A 19,757-nucleotide genomic window follows, 5' to 3' on the forward strand; every position below is an offset into this window, starting at 1 on the left:
ACAAATAAGAGAAAGGCGTAAGTCCTCTCAGGTCCACCTGTGCACAGGTTTTGCTGCTTTTTACTTTGAAAATTTATGATTTTTAAATGTCATAAAAGCCTATGCGACATACTAAACTTTATCTTCTTATAATTCAGCTATTTCTGAACCGATTTCGATCAAACAAAAACAATTTTTTCAATCAAAGATAGCTCTATAAGTTATAAGTTTTGGATATAAGTTTTTATGATTTTAAATGTCATAAAAGCATATGTGCAGTGCAATTACCCAATCTACTTTGTGCTATTCTTCTTTGTTAAAGTGTAATGGTCAGTGGCGGCTTCATAATTTTTGGTAGTTAGGGGTGGGAGGGGGAAATGCGCCAGAAGTAACCATCCCTAACTACTACTGTATTTGTTGTTAATCTCCTCCCGTCTTCACCAAGATTTCATTTTCTGTCCTCCCTCCTTCCTTTCCCCTCTTCCTCTTCTATATTTCAGTTCTTGCACTCGTGACTCCCTTAGGTCGTCCATACAGATTGAATTTTAATTTTTATTCTTATTCATTTATATATGTACTTTGAAAATGTTTCTTCCCTCTAGAATTGAGCATAGTGTAGTAAACATGCGAATTGACAGGTGTCACTGAAATCAGAACATGTGCATATTTTATCCTGTCTTCGTTGTGTTGTCGATGCTTTCATATCTACTGATGCAGAGACAAACGTGGCCAAAATAAACGATCGAATGACATTAGTTACGTAACATTCATGCTTCCGTTGTTTTCGCAACTCTGATTACAAAACATAACTTGAATGACATTCGTAAATGCATGTACTGAAGACTGACTGTGCGTGCGAAACAATAAGACACGACAAAATAGTTACCATAGGCCTACATACGTAAAGGAAGTAAGCCTAAAAACGTTAAACTTCGTCAGAAGCAGATTTTTATTTTAATTGTGCAATATGTTTGTTCCATATATGACAACTTAGTCCTTGTCATTTACTAGCAAAGAAGAATAATATTCTGTTCGTGAGATACGTATTTTCTGAAATTGAAAAATTACTTTTCCTCTCTGTTTCTTGGCATTCTAGGGGGCACGGTGGCTCAGTGGTAGAGCGTTCACCTCCGGTGCTTGGGGTCCCTGGTTCGATCCCAGCTCGCGCCGTGTGGACTTTGTGGTGGACAAACACCGTGCTCGTGGGTTTTCTCGGGGTTCTCCCGTTTCCTCCCACTTTCTTCATTCTACCATTTCACTCATCTCTCATTATCACCGTCTCCTTTAGCCTAACCGGCATAACGTGGGACGTAAAACTTAAAGATTTCATTTTTTTTCTTGGCATTCTACTACCATTAATATAATTGTATGTTGTATCATGATCTTTCAACTTTTTTATTTTCAGCAAATAACGACAAGTAATACTCCTGCAATGGATTTCGAGAAATTGAGAGGGCGAGGCTAAAATTGAAGCTCCGCCACTGACCAAATCTAAAAATACAAACATTCATATTCTAAATTGTGTTCTCTTGTAGCTTTCAGTTTGCAATTCCGCGTCTGTTATAGATACAATTCGTAGAAGAAAGAAAAGGGAAAGATAACACATCGGAGTGAGGCTTAGTTTTCGTGGCGTAACATTGTAGGTGTGAAACGATTCAGTGAATACATTCAAATCTACAAAACAGTTTCCAGATATGACGACTGCCTCTCGGTAAACATTTCTGCACACGAAATTCATATCACATTAAGAAACGAAATCTTTGAATTTTACGTCCCACGATTATGCCAGTTAGGCTAAAGGAGACGTAATATATGAAAAATGAATGAAATGGTAGAATAAATAAAGTGGGAGGAAACGGGAGAACCTCGAGAAAACGCACGCACATGATGTTTGTACACCACAAAATTCACTTGGCACGAGCTGGGATCAAACCAGGGACACCATGCACCAGAGGTGAACGCTCTACCACTGAGCCACCGCGGCCCCATATCACATTAAGAATGTGACATATAGTTTGAACTTAATCAAAATATGCAAGCTGCGTTCTCCGACATTCTAAAACTCATAAATATTCTATCCTATGCGAAAGCAATAATAACCTTTTCGTTCAATAATTACCCATTTCTCTAATACCTTGCTTTCTAGTACCCTCCTACCTAAAGGTCGCTTCCCAGTTACAAATCGATGGACCCTGCGAGTTCTGCCGAATCCACCGAAGCTAATGGAGATAGTAATGATGCAATGGATGAAATCATGGCAGAAATAAGAAAGTAAAAGCAGTCAGTCTGTCCCTTCGTGTGATCACTTTCAACACAAATCACTGACCTTTCAAACGAGAAAACTTTCTCGAACTGTCTCAGTTCACAGGTCATTAGTTGGATTTGTGTTGAAGATTGTCTCAGTTTTCTTTCTTTCAAAACATTTGGTCAATTTGTTATACACTGTTGTCTATTTTTCTGTGCCTAAATATTATTGTATATTTTGTAAGGTCAAAGAAGAAAGAATGACAGAACTACAAAAGTTGACGGTCGTGTCGTTTGAGGAAATGAAAATAAATGGACTCATTTCCTTTGACAGAAACATAAACAAGTAATAAGTGCAGATTAATTAGTGCGTGTAATAATGGTTCGAGAATTGTATGAGAAGTGAATGCAATCAAATTGTTTTGATTTCGACAAACCAGTGACTACATCAAGCTTGTAGTTAGTGATGAAAGCACTTCAAAACACTGGTTATTAAAGTTGTTACCAAAGTGTGGGACTTTGGATGCATAAACCATTCTTTGTGGGAAGAACTAGGAATAGTCAAAAACCCACATGATAAAACACGACAAGAGTTGGTTTTTGTACTTGTAAAGATAGCAAAGCTAGTATGAACCAGTTGTTCAAATTTGCAAATAAAGTTTGACAAGTGAAAATTAAATGAAGATTGTCTAGAAAACTTCTTTTGTTATATGTGAGGCATGGCTTCAAACAAGGATCATCTGAATTTTCTGTTATTTATAATTTACCATGGAACGAGACAAGACGAATTTTTTTTCTCTCTTCTCTCAAAAGGTTTTCTCCTCTCATTTCGTAAGTTTTTCCTCGAATTGTCGTCTCATGTCGATTCTCAAAGAATTCTTTCTCTGAAAGCTTTTGTCGTGTCGTCTCGAAATTTTTCTCGCCTTATTTTATAAATTTCTGTACAAATTTTGTGGCTTGATTTCCTTATTAATTTCATCTGGAAATTAGTCGTCCAATATAAGAAGGTTTAAATCATATTTATTAGCTGAGTATATTGTGTAATGACGTTGTGTTCATTAAATAACTTTATCGATTTATATTTTTTTTTACTCTGAATAAATAAATGTTTTTAAGATCCATTACTTGAGCCAACTAGCTTTTCTCACGAGACTCGAGAAATTTTTCCTCTCGAAAATGAGACTAGAATTATAATGTTTCTTATCTCGTTTGGAAATGGAATTCTCGCCTCGTGAGCTTCATTTCATACACATCGTCTTGAATTTGTAGCTGGGCAGGTAGTTTTCAAATTTAACATCACTTCCTGTTAAAGAAGTTCGTGCAAATGTGCAATTGGAAAAGTTCATCTTAAGAGTCTTCATCCCAGCGAAATTAAAATACCGCTAATTTTACAGTAATTACGTGATATCTTCAAATAGATAAAATATAATTGAAATATGGAACAAGAGCGCCCTAGACAATATTATTTTGGGTGAGGTACCGTTATCACAAGTCACCTAGTGGTTTTTCGTTTTCAGCTATTTAGAAATGCGAAAATAAATGCCGATTTTCAAAATGGCTCGAAATCCAAAGCAGATAAGTGAGTCGTGATAACGACTTCTTATGTAAAATAATATTGTCTAGGGCGCTCTTGTTCCACATTTCGATTATCTTTTATCTATTTGAAGATATCACATAATTACTGTAAAATTAGCGGTATTTTAATTTCGCTGGGATGAAGACTTAAAAGGAGAATTCATATTTTCGTCAAAAGAACTTTTAGACAATCACAATAGCAAAGAAATATTGTGTTTTGAATATCTCCAAAGGACAGAGCATCATTATAAAATTAATAGATATCATAAATGAAAGAAATTGTTTTGCCTCTAACAGTTATGTCGGTTAGGCACTGTCGGATGAGACAGTGACTATGAGAATGAGTGAAATTACGGAATGAAGAAAATGGGAGAAAATGAAGAGACTCCGAGAAAACCCACATACACAGTGTTTGTTCGCCACGAAGTCCATTTATACAGATATCATAAACAGTGACCTTCATAACACATATGAACTGGAAGTTTTAACAGATTCTATTCGCCTTAGAATGCATTGTATATAAATGAAGAACTAAGAAACCTTTCCTCCAAAATGTCTGTTTACAACAACGTGGTAAAATGATAAAAAGTTCAGTGAGGAAATTCTGATTGGCAAATAAAAGTATATTGAGCATCCCGGGGAAACCATGGAAGGAAAAAAAGGAAAAAGAAAAGAAAGTACGGTCAGTACCTCGAGGCTGGTAAGGAAACTTGTCCAATGACACTCTTATTTTCATTTTTAAAATAAAATATATTCCCATCAGAATAATGTTGCAGTAATAAGCATCTGGACTAGAAATAGCAGGCAGACATCTGTACGACAACAAGAAACAAGGAGACAACAGCGTTACTCCTGTCCCAAGCGTGTGTCGAAGGTGACGTCAATGCGCGAGAAGGATGCAAACTCGTCCACTGATGAACTTACCTTGTTTATTTGTACCATGGAACCAAATGGTGTAATGAAGAAAGTGAAACCCTGCTCGCACTAAGTGGACAAACACAGTGTGCGTGGGTTTTCTCAAGGTTCTCCCGTTTCCTCTCACTTTCTTCATTCCATCATTTCATTCATTTCTCATGATCACCGTCTCCTTTAGCTTACCCAGCATAACCATGGCACGTGAAACTTATATATATATATATATTAAGAAAATGAGACTAATTGAGAGAACGAGACACAGTTTCGTCCATCGAAAAGCTCAGTTCGTGCGAGCAAGAATCGGACCTCGCACCTCACGGACCAAAAATAAGTACTCTATTACTAAACTGCCCCGGAATCGTATTTATTAAGGTCACCTAAACTTTTTTTCTTAATTTCAGTGGGTCACTTTGAAGAAAAGATTAACATCAAAAATGTAGCAAGTGATTAACGTAGTGTGTATGAAGTGTTGTTAAACTGTTTCCAAAGCTTTGCTTATAGATCACACATTTTATGACTACGTAATTGCTAGATATCCATATTTCCCTTACGAGTTGATCAACCCGAGCCTTCGGTCCGCTCTATATTATAGGTTAAAAGCTCTAATTGGTTACAGTTAACTTTTTCCTTTTTTCATACTCCATTACATGTTAACGATCAAATGTACTAGGAAATATGGTTGCAGCTGTTGTTCTATTGTGAAATAATTAAATTGAAATTCTACAGGTTTTAAATCGGGCAGTTGTCTTAATAGTTGAACACCCGATAGCGCAAGTAGACATCTCTATTCACTTAATTATTAGGGTTAGCGTGACGCAGACCAAGACGTTACGATACGAAAAACCTTAAAACAATTCTGATGGAATAGCATTTAGCAGCTTCATTCTCTAAGTTATTGATTAAAACTCAGATAAATGTAGGGGGAGGTGATCGAAGACCCCCCACCCCACCCCCGGGATCTATCCACTTATTATCCTGAGAGCTAATCAGCAACTCCCTCACACGCACGCAAACTAGTTTAGAGGAACGAAACTCGTAACTGTAAAAAAAAGTAACGAGAGAGAGAGAGAGAGAGAGAGAGAGAGAGAGAGAGAGAGAGAGAGAGAGAGAGAGAGAGAGAGAGAAGAAAACTACCGAAGAAACCTGTTTTAATAAAAATTTCAATTCCCGAAAACCTCATGGAAGCAGCTAAAAAATCATCTTAGTTCTCCTTTGTCGATAATAATAATGTTGCTGATAACAAATTACTGAATTGGCGGCCCCCTTCCCCCTCCGATTGTTTCGAAAGATCCTTCTTCCTTGTTTTCAGTGAAATGAAGCTTTTGTATTTAAGTTCAGAAGAGTATAGTATTTTGTCACACTGGTGTTATCTCTGCTTTATCTTTAGAAGTTCTACCGCACCAATCAACTGTGATTGAAAGATAAACATGGAAATATTAGGGAAAAAAAAAACATATTTCAATTTCTTCAGAGTAGGCCTTCTAAAAATAAAAATATTGATTTTCCTTGATCGCGTCCGAAACAAAGAAGAAAAATTATTTCTCAGTGAAAGGGACAGCGCGTGGTGTGTTTGGATTCTAAAGGAAATCACATGTTATGCGAACCAAAATCTGTGAATACCTGTTGATTATTTCAAATACAGCAGAAAGAACAAAATATTGTTTGATCTTTTCATACTTACAGTTAGGTGTGTTGTATTTCCTTGGAAATTCAAATTACAACAATATTAACATTAATATGTATTACGACTGTAGGGTGTAAATCCCGACCTTTTTGAAACTCACCCGGACCATTCTTAAGGCTCGAAAAAGAGATGATGTCCAGGTAAAAGATGACGTCACACGTCAGATAAGCGTAATGTGGTGTAAAAGAGCCTTTTAAGCAAATCTCAGTGACCAAGTTGTTGGAAGTCCTAGTGAATGACGCGTTTACTACCATTAATTTCAGGCATCATCAATGTGAATAACAGCTGGAGCACTGTGTTGTAGAAAGCGACGGGAGATTATTATAGCAAACGTTATCTTTGAATATATTGTCAACATAGACTTCAGTGTTTCAAACGAAGGGCAAATACTGTAAATGGAAATTTCCCGTTCTCACCCTCTGTTATTAAATTTATGTTTCCTGAGGCAAAATTAAAAGTTCTTATCCTCCTGCTTTGTTAATCGTTCCAACTTAGATCATAATTTGCTGATAGCGTGTAAATCAACTTAAAATCTATGAACGCAAGAATAACATTCTTTTATAACTACACGCAACCCCTTGAAGAAATAAAGACTGAGATTTCATTCTTTTAATAGGGGTGACTGGATTTTGGAATAAATCATCTGCACGAATGCACAACAGGTTTCTCTTCAATTTTTAAGTTTTTTTTTATTATTTTCTTAAAAATCTTCTTAATGGAAGTTTCTATGGAATGGAAATGGTCTTCACCTGAAGGCATTTCTAAGGAAGCAATATCTGACGTTTAAATCCTCTGTTAATATGGTCTGAGCATGGCACCGTTGCTAAAGCAATTTTTTAAAGCAAAATAAAATACTTTCATGTTTGTATATCGGAAAAACTCAATATAGATATAATTAAACAAGAAATAGTTTTTCAGAATAAGTAATGTCTAAATGTAGAAGACGCTTTTGCAATCAACGGGGAAGTACTCTATTCAGTCTCAAGTCTCCGCTGACAATTACTATCAACTGACAGTGTCAAAACATTTGTCATTGAGACTCCATAATTTAAAAATATTAATAGCATATTATTGTTATTATGTAGACATAGCAACATTGACTGAAAATGAAATCCGTGCTAAGTAGGCCTACAAAAAATGAAAAAGTTTGCTTTAACGTAGTTTGGTTTAACACTACTGAGTTGAAATCTAGTAGCCACTGTGGAAGTAGTTCAAATAATCGTCAGAAGAGTGCGCGTGGGCATATATGCCACCAGTCCTGAATTAAAATCTGGGCTTTTTACTCAACATTTTTATTTATGGATTTTATAGTCAACCTACATATAGCGATTTTTCTCACAAATTGTTTCTAGGCTTGAGGCTGCTGAAATAGTCCCTACCCCGAACTAATGCGCTGTTCTTTGATATGTGTAAAATCAGTGTTAATTTTCACTTTGTAGTCTGTTTTTATTATTATTATTATTATTATTATTATTATTATTATTATTATTATTATATTTTCTTATTCAGTACTGCTGTTGTTATACCATATGTAAACAATAAGGTATCAACGTTATATATGTCGTCAGTTTCATCATAGGTTGTGCAAAAATCCAGCCTTTGGACATAGAGCACAGCTCTCATAGCTTTTCTGAAATCATCAGTAACTTCGTACTTCTGAACGATTCTCTTATCGATGTGTTTTCTTCTTTCGATTCTTTTTGATTAATTTCAAGTAAGATCAACATCACCTTCATGGTTTCTTTTCCCGACTTTATGCAGGAAATGAAGTCTTGAGTCTTCGGTTGGGGGTCTACCGATCAATGCATTTATTATTCCATCTTCTACAGTATTATTAGTGCTGTCTCCCCGCTGATAGCAAGTCCATTTATTCACAGGACTATCTTCATTACCAATTACTATAAGCTTCGCCACTAATGAGTAACAGACCTTCACACATGTCATATGATTTCAAAAAACTTAACTGCAATTGTCCACTGTAGTTTATAATCATTATTATAACCACAGACCAAGTCGAAGGATCTCTTCATGTGAAAGAACCACCATTCACATATATAAATTGAATCTTTTCTTTTAATGCTAAATATGGCTGCTGCTTCAACCTCAATTCAACCTTTGGAGATTCACACACAACAAATAGCATAAGCAAAGAAATATTTTGCTGATGTTAAATCTCTTTGCTACTTATCAGCTTCGTGAGTAATGCCTTTACGTGAGTAATATTCCACTCAACTCTTCGGTTAGTTTTGACCCTCAATATAAAATGTTAATCCTAAATGTGTTACAAACATATATCTAAGATGATTAACAACTTCCTCGCAATTGTCAAAACTCATTTTTGAAATGATCTTCAAAAGAAAATTATCACATTTATCTCGGGGTTTCACCTAATTGCAATTGTCATATATTCATGAAAAATAGCGTGCAATGATCAACTTTGTAGAGCACCGAGCACTAGAATAAGTTGTCTTATTTTGAATCGTACAAATTAGCCACAGAAAGGCTTTGCTTTCTCTTCATCTGACAGTGTACGGTGTTATTCCCGGAATAACTAATCGTAGAATTGTGTGCTTCAGGTATACCGTATTTTGTAAACAGTAATATCGTACTTTTATGAAGTCAAAGTATAAGAAAAAGAAATAACTTTTTTTTTTAATCAGAAGTGTATTCTTCCATCACAAAAACAGAAAGCGCCGTGGTGGTGTACCTCTCATGCTTAGGGTCCGTGGTTCGACCCGAGCCTATGCCAAGTTGTGTTTGTGATAGACAAACATCATATATGTCGATTCTCCCATTTCCTTCCTCTTTCTTCATTCATTATCATCATCCGTGTTACTTAGTCTCAGGGGTAATCGTGGGACGTTAAACCAGACATTTCATTTCATATTAGGTTGCAATAAGCGGTTGCAGTCACGAAGAGTTTAAAACTCGCCATCAGTAAAGGAAAAGTAATAGCTTATCTCACAGAATCAGTGATAACGTTTAGAAATATTAAGAAAATTCGTAATTTTTCCTACAAAGATCTTTTAATCTCTTATTTTCTCTTTGATTTCCATTGATCAAAGGAAAATTCCCTCCACGTTCTAAGATGAAACAGTAATTTCTGTTACGCCTTGCAATAACATTAGAATGCGAGCGGAAAACATATTTAAGGCAAAACAGCTGTCGACCACCGTCTCTCAACTCCTTTTCCTTTATCCTTGATATTTTTCAACATCATTTTACTCAATGTTCAGCTGTGTAATTTTATGCTTTATCTTGTACGGTATTATCGTATATTACATTATAAAATTGAAAGTGACTATGTTTGTGACTCTTGATTTCTTGAACCACCCGACCAATCTCTATCAAATTTTCAACATAGATGAGGTTCAGGCCTGAGATGGTTTTTGTAATATCACTTTGACGGTGCAAGTTAGGGGAGGGGAGTGCGAGACACATTTAAAAATGATCGAAAGTGACCGATATTAGTGTCGAATCTGTAGTTTTCAAGGTTGCTGGGATAAACAGTGACGCTTCCGATCCCGTTTACGTGCAAATTCAGCCCCGTAGCTTGGGGAGGAAGGATATATATTATCGATAATTGCCATTATCAGTGACGAATACATGTGGTTTTCGGGGTCACTGAGATGAACAGTGACACTTCCGGTGCCGTTTAAATCTAAATTCGGTCATGCAACATGGGAGGGCATGGGAGATAAATATAAAAATGATCGATATCAGAGAACGTTTTAGCAATAGTAGAAAGTGACTGAGTAACGGAACATACTATTTTTTCTTATTTCAACCCAGCGATGCGGCTAATTGATGCTTCATTGTTTCTTTGCAGAAAATTAATTTGAACTTCCTCATTTGAAGTCGTCGTCCCAATCCCTTAATTATAACGTTCCGTTCATTTTGTTGAATCGCCAGAAGCGAAAATTGCATAGTTCCAACTTTCAAAAACAAAAAGAAAGGAAAAACTCGCTTTCCCTCGACGACACGACTCCTGTTCATTTTGTCAGATGATTTTAATTTCTAGGAAAGAGCATTGCAATTTTAAGTACATACCAGTTTTTCCCTTTAAAGAATGGTTTCCTTCAAAGTATGAATTATAAACCATGTATTTCATATGCTTTAATTCACTTCATTTTCGAATTCGTTACGAGCGTAGAACTTAGTATAAATTACTAAATAAAATTAAATAAACACAGCAAACTTGTAGTGTCAAATGCAGATAAAATATTGTTATTCGTCTGAAAACTAAATGCACACGGTCATCATACTAAACCCGCTTTGCATATGATGTGACTCTTGTAAAATCTTGAAAGGAAATGAACGTTAGAAAGTAAAAAGTACCCCTGTATGTCAAATATAGAAGTAGGAGGGTGGAAAGAAGAGATGATTAGTTTTTGATATTAAGTATCATTATTAGCAAAATCATGAAGTGTGAATGTGAAATAGCAACGATAAGAATGGCGAAAGATGCATTTAGATAGAAAAAAGTATTTTGTTGGTGGTTGAAAAAATAGTTAAGAGAAAAGTGACAAAATGTTTGATATGGAGTGCTGTACCCTCTGTATGGGGCATAAACATGACCACAATGTAAAAGCGACAAAAAGCAACACGATACTTTCAAAATGTGAATGTGTAGAAAAATTTAAAAAGTTAGCTGTTTTGAATGAAAAAAGTAGTAGTATTAACAATAGTAGATGACAGAATTTTGGGATTAATTAAAAAGAAGAGAAACTGGTTGGGAGATTGACTGATGAAGAACTGTATTAGATACGTGGTAGAAGGAAAAAGAGGGAAGAGAGAGAAAGAGACTACGGTTGATGAAGGCAATTAAAACACACAGGAATTCCTACAGGAAGACGACGTTGGCTGAGGACTGTCGAACATGAAAGTTTCTAATTTTGATGCAAGTAATCTGCGAGTGATGCTATAATATCTTTAATCATATCTGAAGGCAGGGGCGGATCCAGGACCGACTTCTGGGGGGGTGGTGGGTTGTCATACTGCTACTTTTAAGGGCTCCAAACTTTGGGATGGGTTTTATTTCGATATATATATATATAAAATAAAAAATTCCTCTTGTGGGGGGCGATCGCCCCGATCGCCCCCCCCCCGTGGATCCGCCCCTGTCTGAAGGAGCAATACATGCCACTTATAAAATCGTGTTGACACACAGCTATATACTGAAATGCACCGTACGAAGAGGAGATAGAAGCGACGAGAATATATTGCGTCATACTCGGTGGCTGTACAGATTTAAAACATTTTCTCTACTTTCACAAACTAAATAAATTATAAATCGAGTAAACTTTTCCATGTTTGTGTTGATCAACAGTCAAATGTGAATTGGAGGAAAAGCTTTTTTTTCGTGGGAAGAAAACTTTCAATGGAATTAAATGAATAGCTTGCACTATGTAGAGAAGTGGGTGTAACGCTAAAACCTTGGGGGAACTCCTTGGGAAACCGGGTAAGATGATGTATCATTATTATATATGTTATTCTGTGATAAAGACAGGGAACAATACAGGCCGCTGGTAATCGGAAGAAAAGGAAAACAAAATATTTAGTTTCCTGAGGTAACGTCCTTCAGGCTAAGGAAGACGGATGATTATGGAAAGTGAGTGGTTATGGAAGAACTAATGGAATGAGAATGTAGAAGGAAGTGGGGGAAACTGACATGATGTTGTCCACTATACTCACATCGGGTCGAATCAATGATCCATTGCCCCAGAGAGTGTGTGATCTAATAGTACTGAGACACATGCTCCCTGGGTGCTTAGAGTAATTAATACTCGCGGAATGCTCGTGCTTTCCTTTCCTGGCTTTTTGTGGTTGAATGTTTTATTCTAGACTGGCTGAATAATAATAATTTGATATGTAGTCATCATAGTCAACCACTGTAAATCCATTACTGGATGAAAGTCTCTCGAACTCTCCTCCATAAAAATATATTTTGAGTAATCCTATACCATGCTTTGTTTCGTCACACTACCTATTAATGAAATGACGACATTTCCTAGGTTTCTTTATGTCTCTGTATCCAGTCAAGAATGGCTTTCGTTCATCGATCATTTCTTCCACTTCGGTACCTTTATTTTCATGCCGTGACTCCTGTCATCTTTCTGATCCAGATGATTTCCATTCCTATTTCCTCATGCTTCGTTGTATAGACTGCAAATGATAAATGTCTGAATTTGTTAATATTCACGTTTCTGATCCATATGTCGACAGACGAATTAGTGATGAGCAAATACAAGACCAAGAACTGGAACCCTTGGTCTTGGTCTAGTACTGGAACCCTTGGTCTTGGTCTTGCACACCCAGTCTTGGTCTTGCTTGCAAGAGTCTTGCAAGTCTTGCTTTTAAGTAAGCTTATGCTTTCCATAGGTAAATTTTACTCTGGATAAATTCTACAATGCGCCAATAGTAATGGAAATACAATCTATGTTTCTAAATGTAATATAGTTTCCCTTCGTGTAAGCATGATGATAGTGTATAAGCATAGGCGATTACTTTATTTTTTGTTTTTCAATGCGTGCCCACGCTTCACTACTTATAAGATAAATCACAACGTTTCGTAATCTTTTTATATTTTTTAACAGATCCAATACTTCACTGGTTCCCAAACTGTTGAGGCTACCCCTGAGACGCATGAAAGAAAATCAAGACAGCACAGATTACTAAAATACCATGAACTGCAAAATATTTTTACACTCTAAAGGCGTCAGATCTTTTTCTTTTCAACTACGATTAGGTAACCTTTGTATTGAACAAACTTCCAAATAAATATTGAGTTTTACTGATTTCAATATGTACTCTATGGAGCACAAACATGGACATTACGCAAAAACGATTTAAAAAAATGGAGATTTTCGAAAAAAGGATGAAATAGCTGAGTTGCACAGAAAGCGAATGAGGTGTTAGAAATAGTAGCAGATGGGGAGAAAAGAATTTTAGATGTAATTAAGGAGAGGAAACTGAACTGATTGGCACTTGGCTAAGGAGGAACTGTATTATGAGGGTCGTGCTAGAGGGTATGGAGGTAGGAAAGAGAGGGAGGGGGCAAAGAAGACTAGTTGAAGGAAGGTATTTAAACAGAAAATTGCTACGTCAAGACGAAGAGACTAGTTGAGGACCACCGTACATCGAAGCTTCTGAATTGCAGCAAGTGATCTGCCAATAATGGAAGAATGCCTGTGATGATATGCTTAGCAATATTGGCCAAAAAAAGAAAAAAAAAATGAAAATAATAACGATTATAGTCAAACCTCTTGATATTTTAGAATAGTTTGAGTGAAAATTGAAAACGACTCAACTGTCTGTCTTGTGTAAACTCAATTTATATAAATACTTTTGACTTATATTAGAAATACAAGATAACGATATCAAACCCCGAGTTATTCAAAATCACTCTCACTTGTGAATATGAATTATTTATTGTTGTATAAAGTTATATCGCTCAATCCTCAATGTGCCGTATACCTATTCAACATATAAGCATCCGCCCATAAAATCAAAGTTGCGGTCACATGCACTAAATTTTTGTCAATATCATGAAAATGTTATTTCGATATTAATTTTATGAGTACACATTAAAAATTTCTAACGGATGCTTGAGCCTCGGAACCAAGGACATACGCATGTAGTCGGCACCTATGGTATACGGAATTACCAATGTTCAATACTACATTTCTTCTTAGTTTTGGAAGAACACTACTAAATAGGGGTAAAAGTGGTTCTGAAAAGGTAGGGGGACGGTAGGTAGCGGCATGGCGTCACGCCCGTTCTGCCTACCTATCTTTGCCAATTGTAATATTTTAGGGTCGAGGGGGGCCGTCGTACATATTTTTTCGAGGTGGGGTACTGCGTTCTCCCGTGTTCCCCCTCACTTTTACCCCTGCTACTATGTTTTGAAATGATGTAATATCTAGTTTAACGTTCCACGATTATGCACCGAGGCTAAAGGGAGACGGTGATGATAAGAAATGAATCAAATGGTGAAATGAAAATGTAGGTGGAAAGGGGAAAACCCTGAGAAAATCCACGGCAACGTTGTCTGTCCACCAAAAAAGCTTACATGGCGCAAGCTGGGATCAAACCACGACCCCATGTACCAGAGGTGAACACTATACCACGGACTCAATACTTGTGCAAGACTATTGCGCAAGAGTCTTGGTCTTGCATGCAAGACTTGCAAAAACTGCAAGACCAAAGCTCTTGCGCTCATCACTAGACGGAATACACTCATTAAAAAATTCACGCTGTAGATATATAGAAATTTAAATTTTTAGGAAGCTGTTGCTGATGAATGCACTCCAATTATCTCAATACGTCGATTAATTTCCTTTTTAATCCATGAATATCTTCTGTCCTATATATCTTATGTATTCACCTCTTTTAATTTCAAATTTTCAATTTGAATCTTTGACTTCCTTGTGAATTTCATGAACATTAAATATGTTTTGTATTTTAATTTTCAACCCGATTTCGTTGACTTGGTATTAAGTTCTATCACATCCTGCAGACCTGTTGTTGTTTGAGAAGAGAAAGATGTCATCAGCGAAAGAGATGAGTTAGATGTTCTCAATTTACATTTATTCCATTATTCTTCCAAACACAAGTATGTTTGAAAAAAACTTGAAAAAAAAAAATATCACCCTGTCGTGCACCCTTTCATATTCTTTTGATTTCCGTACATCCAGACAGACTTGTTACCAAATATTATCTACAACTTTTGAATAAACGTCTTCGACACAAATTGATTTAAGAGCCTTAACAACCTACGATGTCTTCACCGAATCGAAAGCTTTCTCACAGTTGATGAAACCAGCATTTAAGGGTAATTCATACTCGTTTGACCTTTCTATTAGTTCCCTCATTACTTATTACTTATTATTTTAAGTTATCCAGCCCCTACAATTAACTACACTATATAGGCCCTTAGAAACAATTGACGCTCGAAGAGATTAAGCATTGTCATTAGTTTAGAGCTTTTGTTTCATCTCAGTAGCAAAAGACAGTGACCGATCTAGAAGGTAAAAACTGGGGGTCAGCCAGAATCCAGACCATGATAAGTATATCATGAATTTACTATAAATTTTCAAAATTTATAAATGCCTTAAATTAATTTTGTCACTCAAAAAACTGGGGGCCTGGGTCCCCTGGCAGGCTAAACCGCCACTTCCAAAGGCAGACAGATTGATGTGGAATCCTTGTGATTCTCAGAAAAAAAAATGTTGTGGAAAATGATAAATTTGAGGTTCCAGTACGCGTAGGAAGGATGCAATTCTCTGAGTTACAGAAAATCGTATTCGAATTGTTCTCGAAGTTTTCGAAAGACGGAGAATGGGACGAGTATGCATTGTTGTTAGCTAAGAAATGAAGATACGAGAAAGAGTTTGCTTATTTTGTATAATCTGAAAGAAAGAGTATTTTCTAAATCTGAATCTGTTCCCTACTCTTTTATTGTAGAGCCAATTAATAAGCAACAAGCTATAATTGAGTTTTGAACTGTCATCTAATAAAGAATGAATAATGATAATAAACGTTTGGTTTTGTTGCAGGAATCCCGATGTGCGTACGTAGTTCTTTTGCTCGCCCTGTATTGGGTGACGGAAGCCCTTCCTCTGGCGGTCACCGCTCTGCTCCCAGTGGCGCTCTTTCCTTTGCTGGGAGTTTTGGACACCAACTCCGTCTGCATGGCTTACTTAAAGGATACTAACTTCATGTTCGTCGGAGGGTTAGCAATGGCAATCGCCGTGGAGCATTGTAATCTACACCAAAGAATAGCTCTTCGAGTTGTCTTGTGGATTGGAACCAGTCCTCGCTTGTGAGTACACTTTTTTATTTTGTTAACTTTCAAAGGAATGACTAGGCGTCGCTTGCATCTAATAATCCGGTTTCGATTCCCGTTTCTGGTACAGAATTGGGAAGTCAAAACCAATTGGAAAACATCAATAGAAAAGGCATTTTTAGCCTAAAATTGACAATTTTTTGACCAAAAACTAAAGTAAACAGCGTAGGAAACCACTTTTGAGGTATATTAATATATTCGTCATAAATGAAACCAAACATTGCCATAATGAAGAAAAAAATACATAAAATAGCCAAATAATGACATTTTCCTCAAATTATGCGTGTTGAATAACAAAAGTATTATGAAAATTTCAAGGTCTATTCGCGCCACCTAAACGACCACCAAAAAATCAGACATCTTTTTGGTCACAAATAGCCATTTTCCGCACTACCTACCTTAACATTTCGAAAAAAGTTTTTTTTTTTCATACACAGTATATATAACTCGGTTGTTAAAAAAATAGAATAACACCACTGGGGGCAAAGATGGCATTATAATGGTGGACTACCTATCGCATGGCGCCTCTATCACCGAAGAGTGCGCTAATCTTCTAGACCAGCTGAAAGGGGCAATTAAGAGGAAACGTCGTGGAAAGCTCACAAAAATAATCACGATATTGCACGATAACATCCGTATACAGGTCCAACATTGGTGCTACCAAATTGGCCACCATAGAATTCCAATTGGTCCACCACTCACCTTATTACTCAAACCTGATCCCTTCTGACTTTTGTATTTCCCAACCTGAAAAAACACCTGAAGGGTCGCCAATTTGAAGACATTTCTGACGTCATACAGGCTGCTGAGAGCTGATTTGAGTTTTTTTTTTTTTTTCATGGGCTACAAAAGCTGTCAAAAGTGCATTGATTTCAATGGGGAATTCGTTTAATATGTAATCTCGGACCTCTGACAGTGTTTTTTTAATTGGCAAAGCCAAGAATTTTTCAGCACCCCTTTAGACACGTTAAACTTCATTAATCTAACATAATCGTGAAGTCAGGTTTCGGCAAGAAATATTTAAAATGTTTTTCATAAGTAGGCATATTTCAGTTTTGTGTACTTTATGCTAGTTTTTGTCACCCTCTTGCAAATGTAAGTGTTGCATGTATGGTAGAGCCGGCCCAGGCTACAGTCAGCCAGGAAACGAGAAGTTACATACTTTCTCATAATTATTACTTCTTAACGTTTAACCGTTATCCAGGACTTCGTTTGGTGTGTCGGTCTTTGGCATTATTCGGTACCATTCGTTTCTTTGTATTTTGTATTTCGGTATCTTTCGGTTTTTCGGTATATCGATACTTTTCGGTATTGAAAAAACACTGAAAGTTGTTATTGAAAAGTGAGTACAAAACACCCCTGTGTATACCTGTTAGAAACCAAAAACCATTCGGATATTCAAAATACATCATGAAACCATTCACTCTTCAGAACCGTGATATTTTAAATACAAGCAGAATGAGCGTAAATAGTATGTGTGTCATAGTTAGGAAAACACAATTTAGGCTACTAGTTAACAATGTTTTCCGCTACACATAAAGATTACGAAAGATTTTTTAAAAAATTGAATTATTCTTATTATTGGCAAAGAAAGACGATTGTGTAGCGCTTAAAAGTTCGTTTATTTTCTTCAATTTTCTCAAACTATGGATAAAGCCTCAATCGTGTTGTTTCGTTCAGCTTGGTATGAAGTATCGATTGATATCTTTGGAGAATGTTTTAGTTAAACATGATTTAATATTTAAAGAATAAATTATAATTTTAGACTGCATGTCATTAGGTATACGACGTTCTGTCATAATGAAGTATCAACTTCACCTCAATGTACCACATAGTTCTCCAATTTTTAGTCTTCAAAGAAATTGGTTTTCCTCCATATTCTCGAAAAGGAAGCATCATTCATCGACATGTACTGAATGGTAGAGCTTATATGTTAAGGCTAAACTATAATAATAATAATAATAATAATAATAATAATAATAATAATAATAATAATAATAATAATAATAATAATATAGTGACTGTAAAATTACGAAAAAAAGACAAAATAATAAATCTTTTCTGTTATGCACAATTACGTCCTTTATGCCATCATTTCTCCAACTTTTTTTTTTTTTTTTTTTTTTGGAATGAGGACCACTTTTATCAGTGAGAATATTTTATGGAGCAACCTACTCTTGTCCTCTTCAAACCAAATTTACTTTTTTTTTTTTTTTTTGATGTTTTGAACACACGCCAGTATAATTATATTTTTCAAACAATATTAGTTGAATTCCCTTAATTTTATACAGGTATTAAGTTATTTTATAATAATCCAAGGCTATCAAAAATATTTACAGTAATACTTTTGAATAAGCTATTATGATTTTGTGTTATCTCTACTTGACTCAATTCTATAATCTATGTTTGTTCGAGATTCTCAACTGTGAGAGAGAAATTCACTGGAATTTTGTATTTTCAGTCTTTGTGTGTAGAATAGTATAAGAGGACCATAAAGGCAGACTTCAAGGACAATTTGTAGTGTGCGTATCACAGTTTGACAAACATTGATTTAAACTAAAGGAAACGAATGACAAGTAAAATTGGAATATGCTAGGAAACTAAAAATTCTGAAGAAAATCCAGGGGCACGATGTAATTGATCACAAACTTGTATAACCTGGGATAGAACTGAAGGCCCCTTATATCACACGAGATGAGCGTTCCAGTGTCCGGATGGACTCTGTAGTATATGAAACAAGAGTATAACAGTTAGAGAAATCTTTCTCTCGTTATAAGTACTTTAGATTTAACTATTTAACCGTGTTTTAAGAATCACTGTTGAACTTTATTCCGTAAGTTAAGTAATGACAAACATTTTCCTAATTCTTTGTTCAGGTTGATGCTTGGATTCATGTTGACCACGATGTTCCTCTCCATGTGGATCAACAACTTCGCTGCTACGGCCATGATGGTTCCCATTTTGAACGCTGTTCTTGAGGAGTTGCATAAGGTGAATACACAAGCTGATCTTTTTCCTTTTGCCATAAATGTCGCCTGAGCTTTATTCAGATTTACAACCAGCATTAAGTTATCTTTCCATATTTCTCAAGACTCTTTTTTTTTATCGCATATCTTGTGAAGTCTTTCGAAACGTAGCCTTGTTTTTAACTAGCAACTTGTTATCCAGTTCTTGATGACTGGAAGTATCCTGCATTTAAAATTTTACTATTATAATTTTTATATTGTTTTTCGTATTCCCACGTCCTGTTTTAAATGCAATTTTTAACAGCTTATTTGTGTAATGCAGTGCTTCTCAACCTTTTTTGACAGACGACACATTTCATTGAACGTGCAGGACATCCAGACACACTTCTTTGGTATTATTATTATTATTATTATTATTATTATTATTATTATTATTATTATTATTATTATTATTATTATTATTATTACTGTTATTAATAAATATAATAATAGATTGGTTATCATAGTGAAACCAATTTGTTTTTATAACTCTATGTAGCTCTTAGTG

General features: G+C 35.7%; 1 protein-coding gene across 2 annotated transcripts in view; it reads left to right on the top strand.

Moving 5' to 3' along the window:
- Window positions 1–19,757, top strand: part of LOC145662226 (solute carrier family 13 member 2-like) — a 112,747-nt gene that overhangs the window by 26,749 nt on the left and 66,241 nt on the right. For both annotated transcript variants that reach the window (XM_081727568.1, XM_081727567.1), the window contains exons 2-3: window positions 15,955–16,220; window positions 19,121–19,235. In XM_081727568.1, the coding sequence (XP_081583694.1) occupies window positions 15,955–16,220; window positions 19,121–19,235 (381 nt within the window). The remainder of the gene's footprint in view (window positions 1–15,954; window positions 16,221–19,120; window positions 19,236–19,757) is intronic.

This window comes from Thermobia domestica, chromosome 10, assembly GCF_964235325.1.
Source record: "Thermobia domestica chromosome 10, izTheDome1.hap1.1, whole genome shotgun sequence".
NCBI lineage: Eukaryota > Metazoa > Arthropoda > Insecta > Zygentoma > Lepismatidae > Thermobia > Thermobia domestica.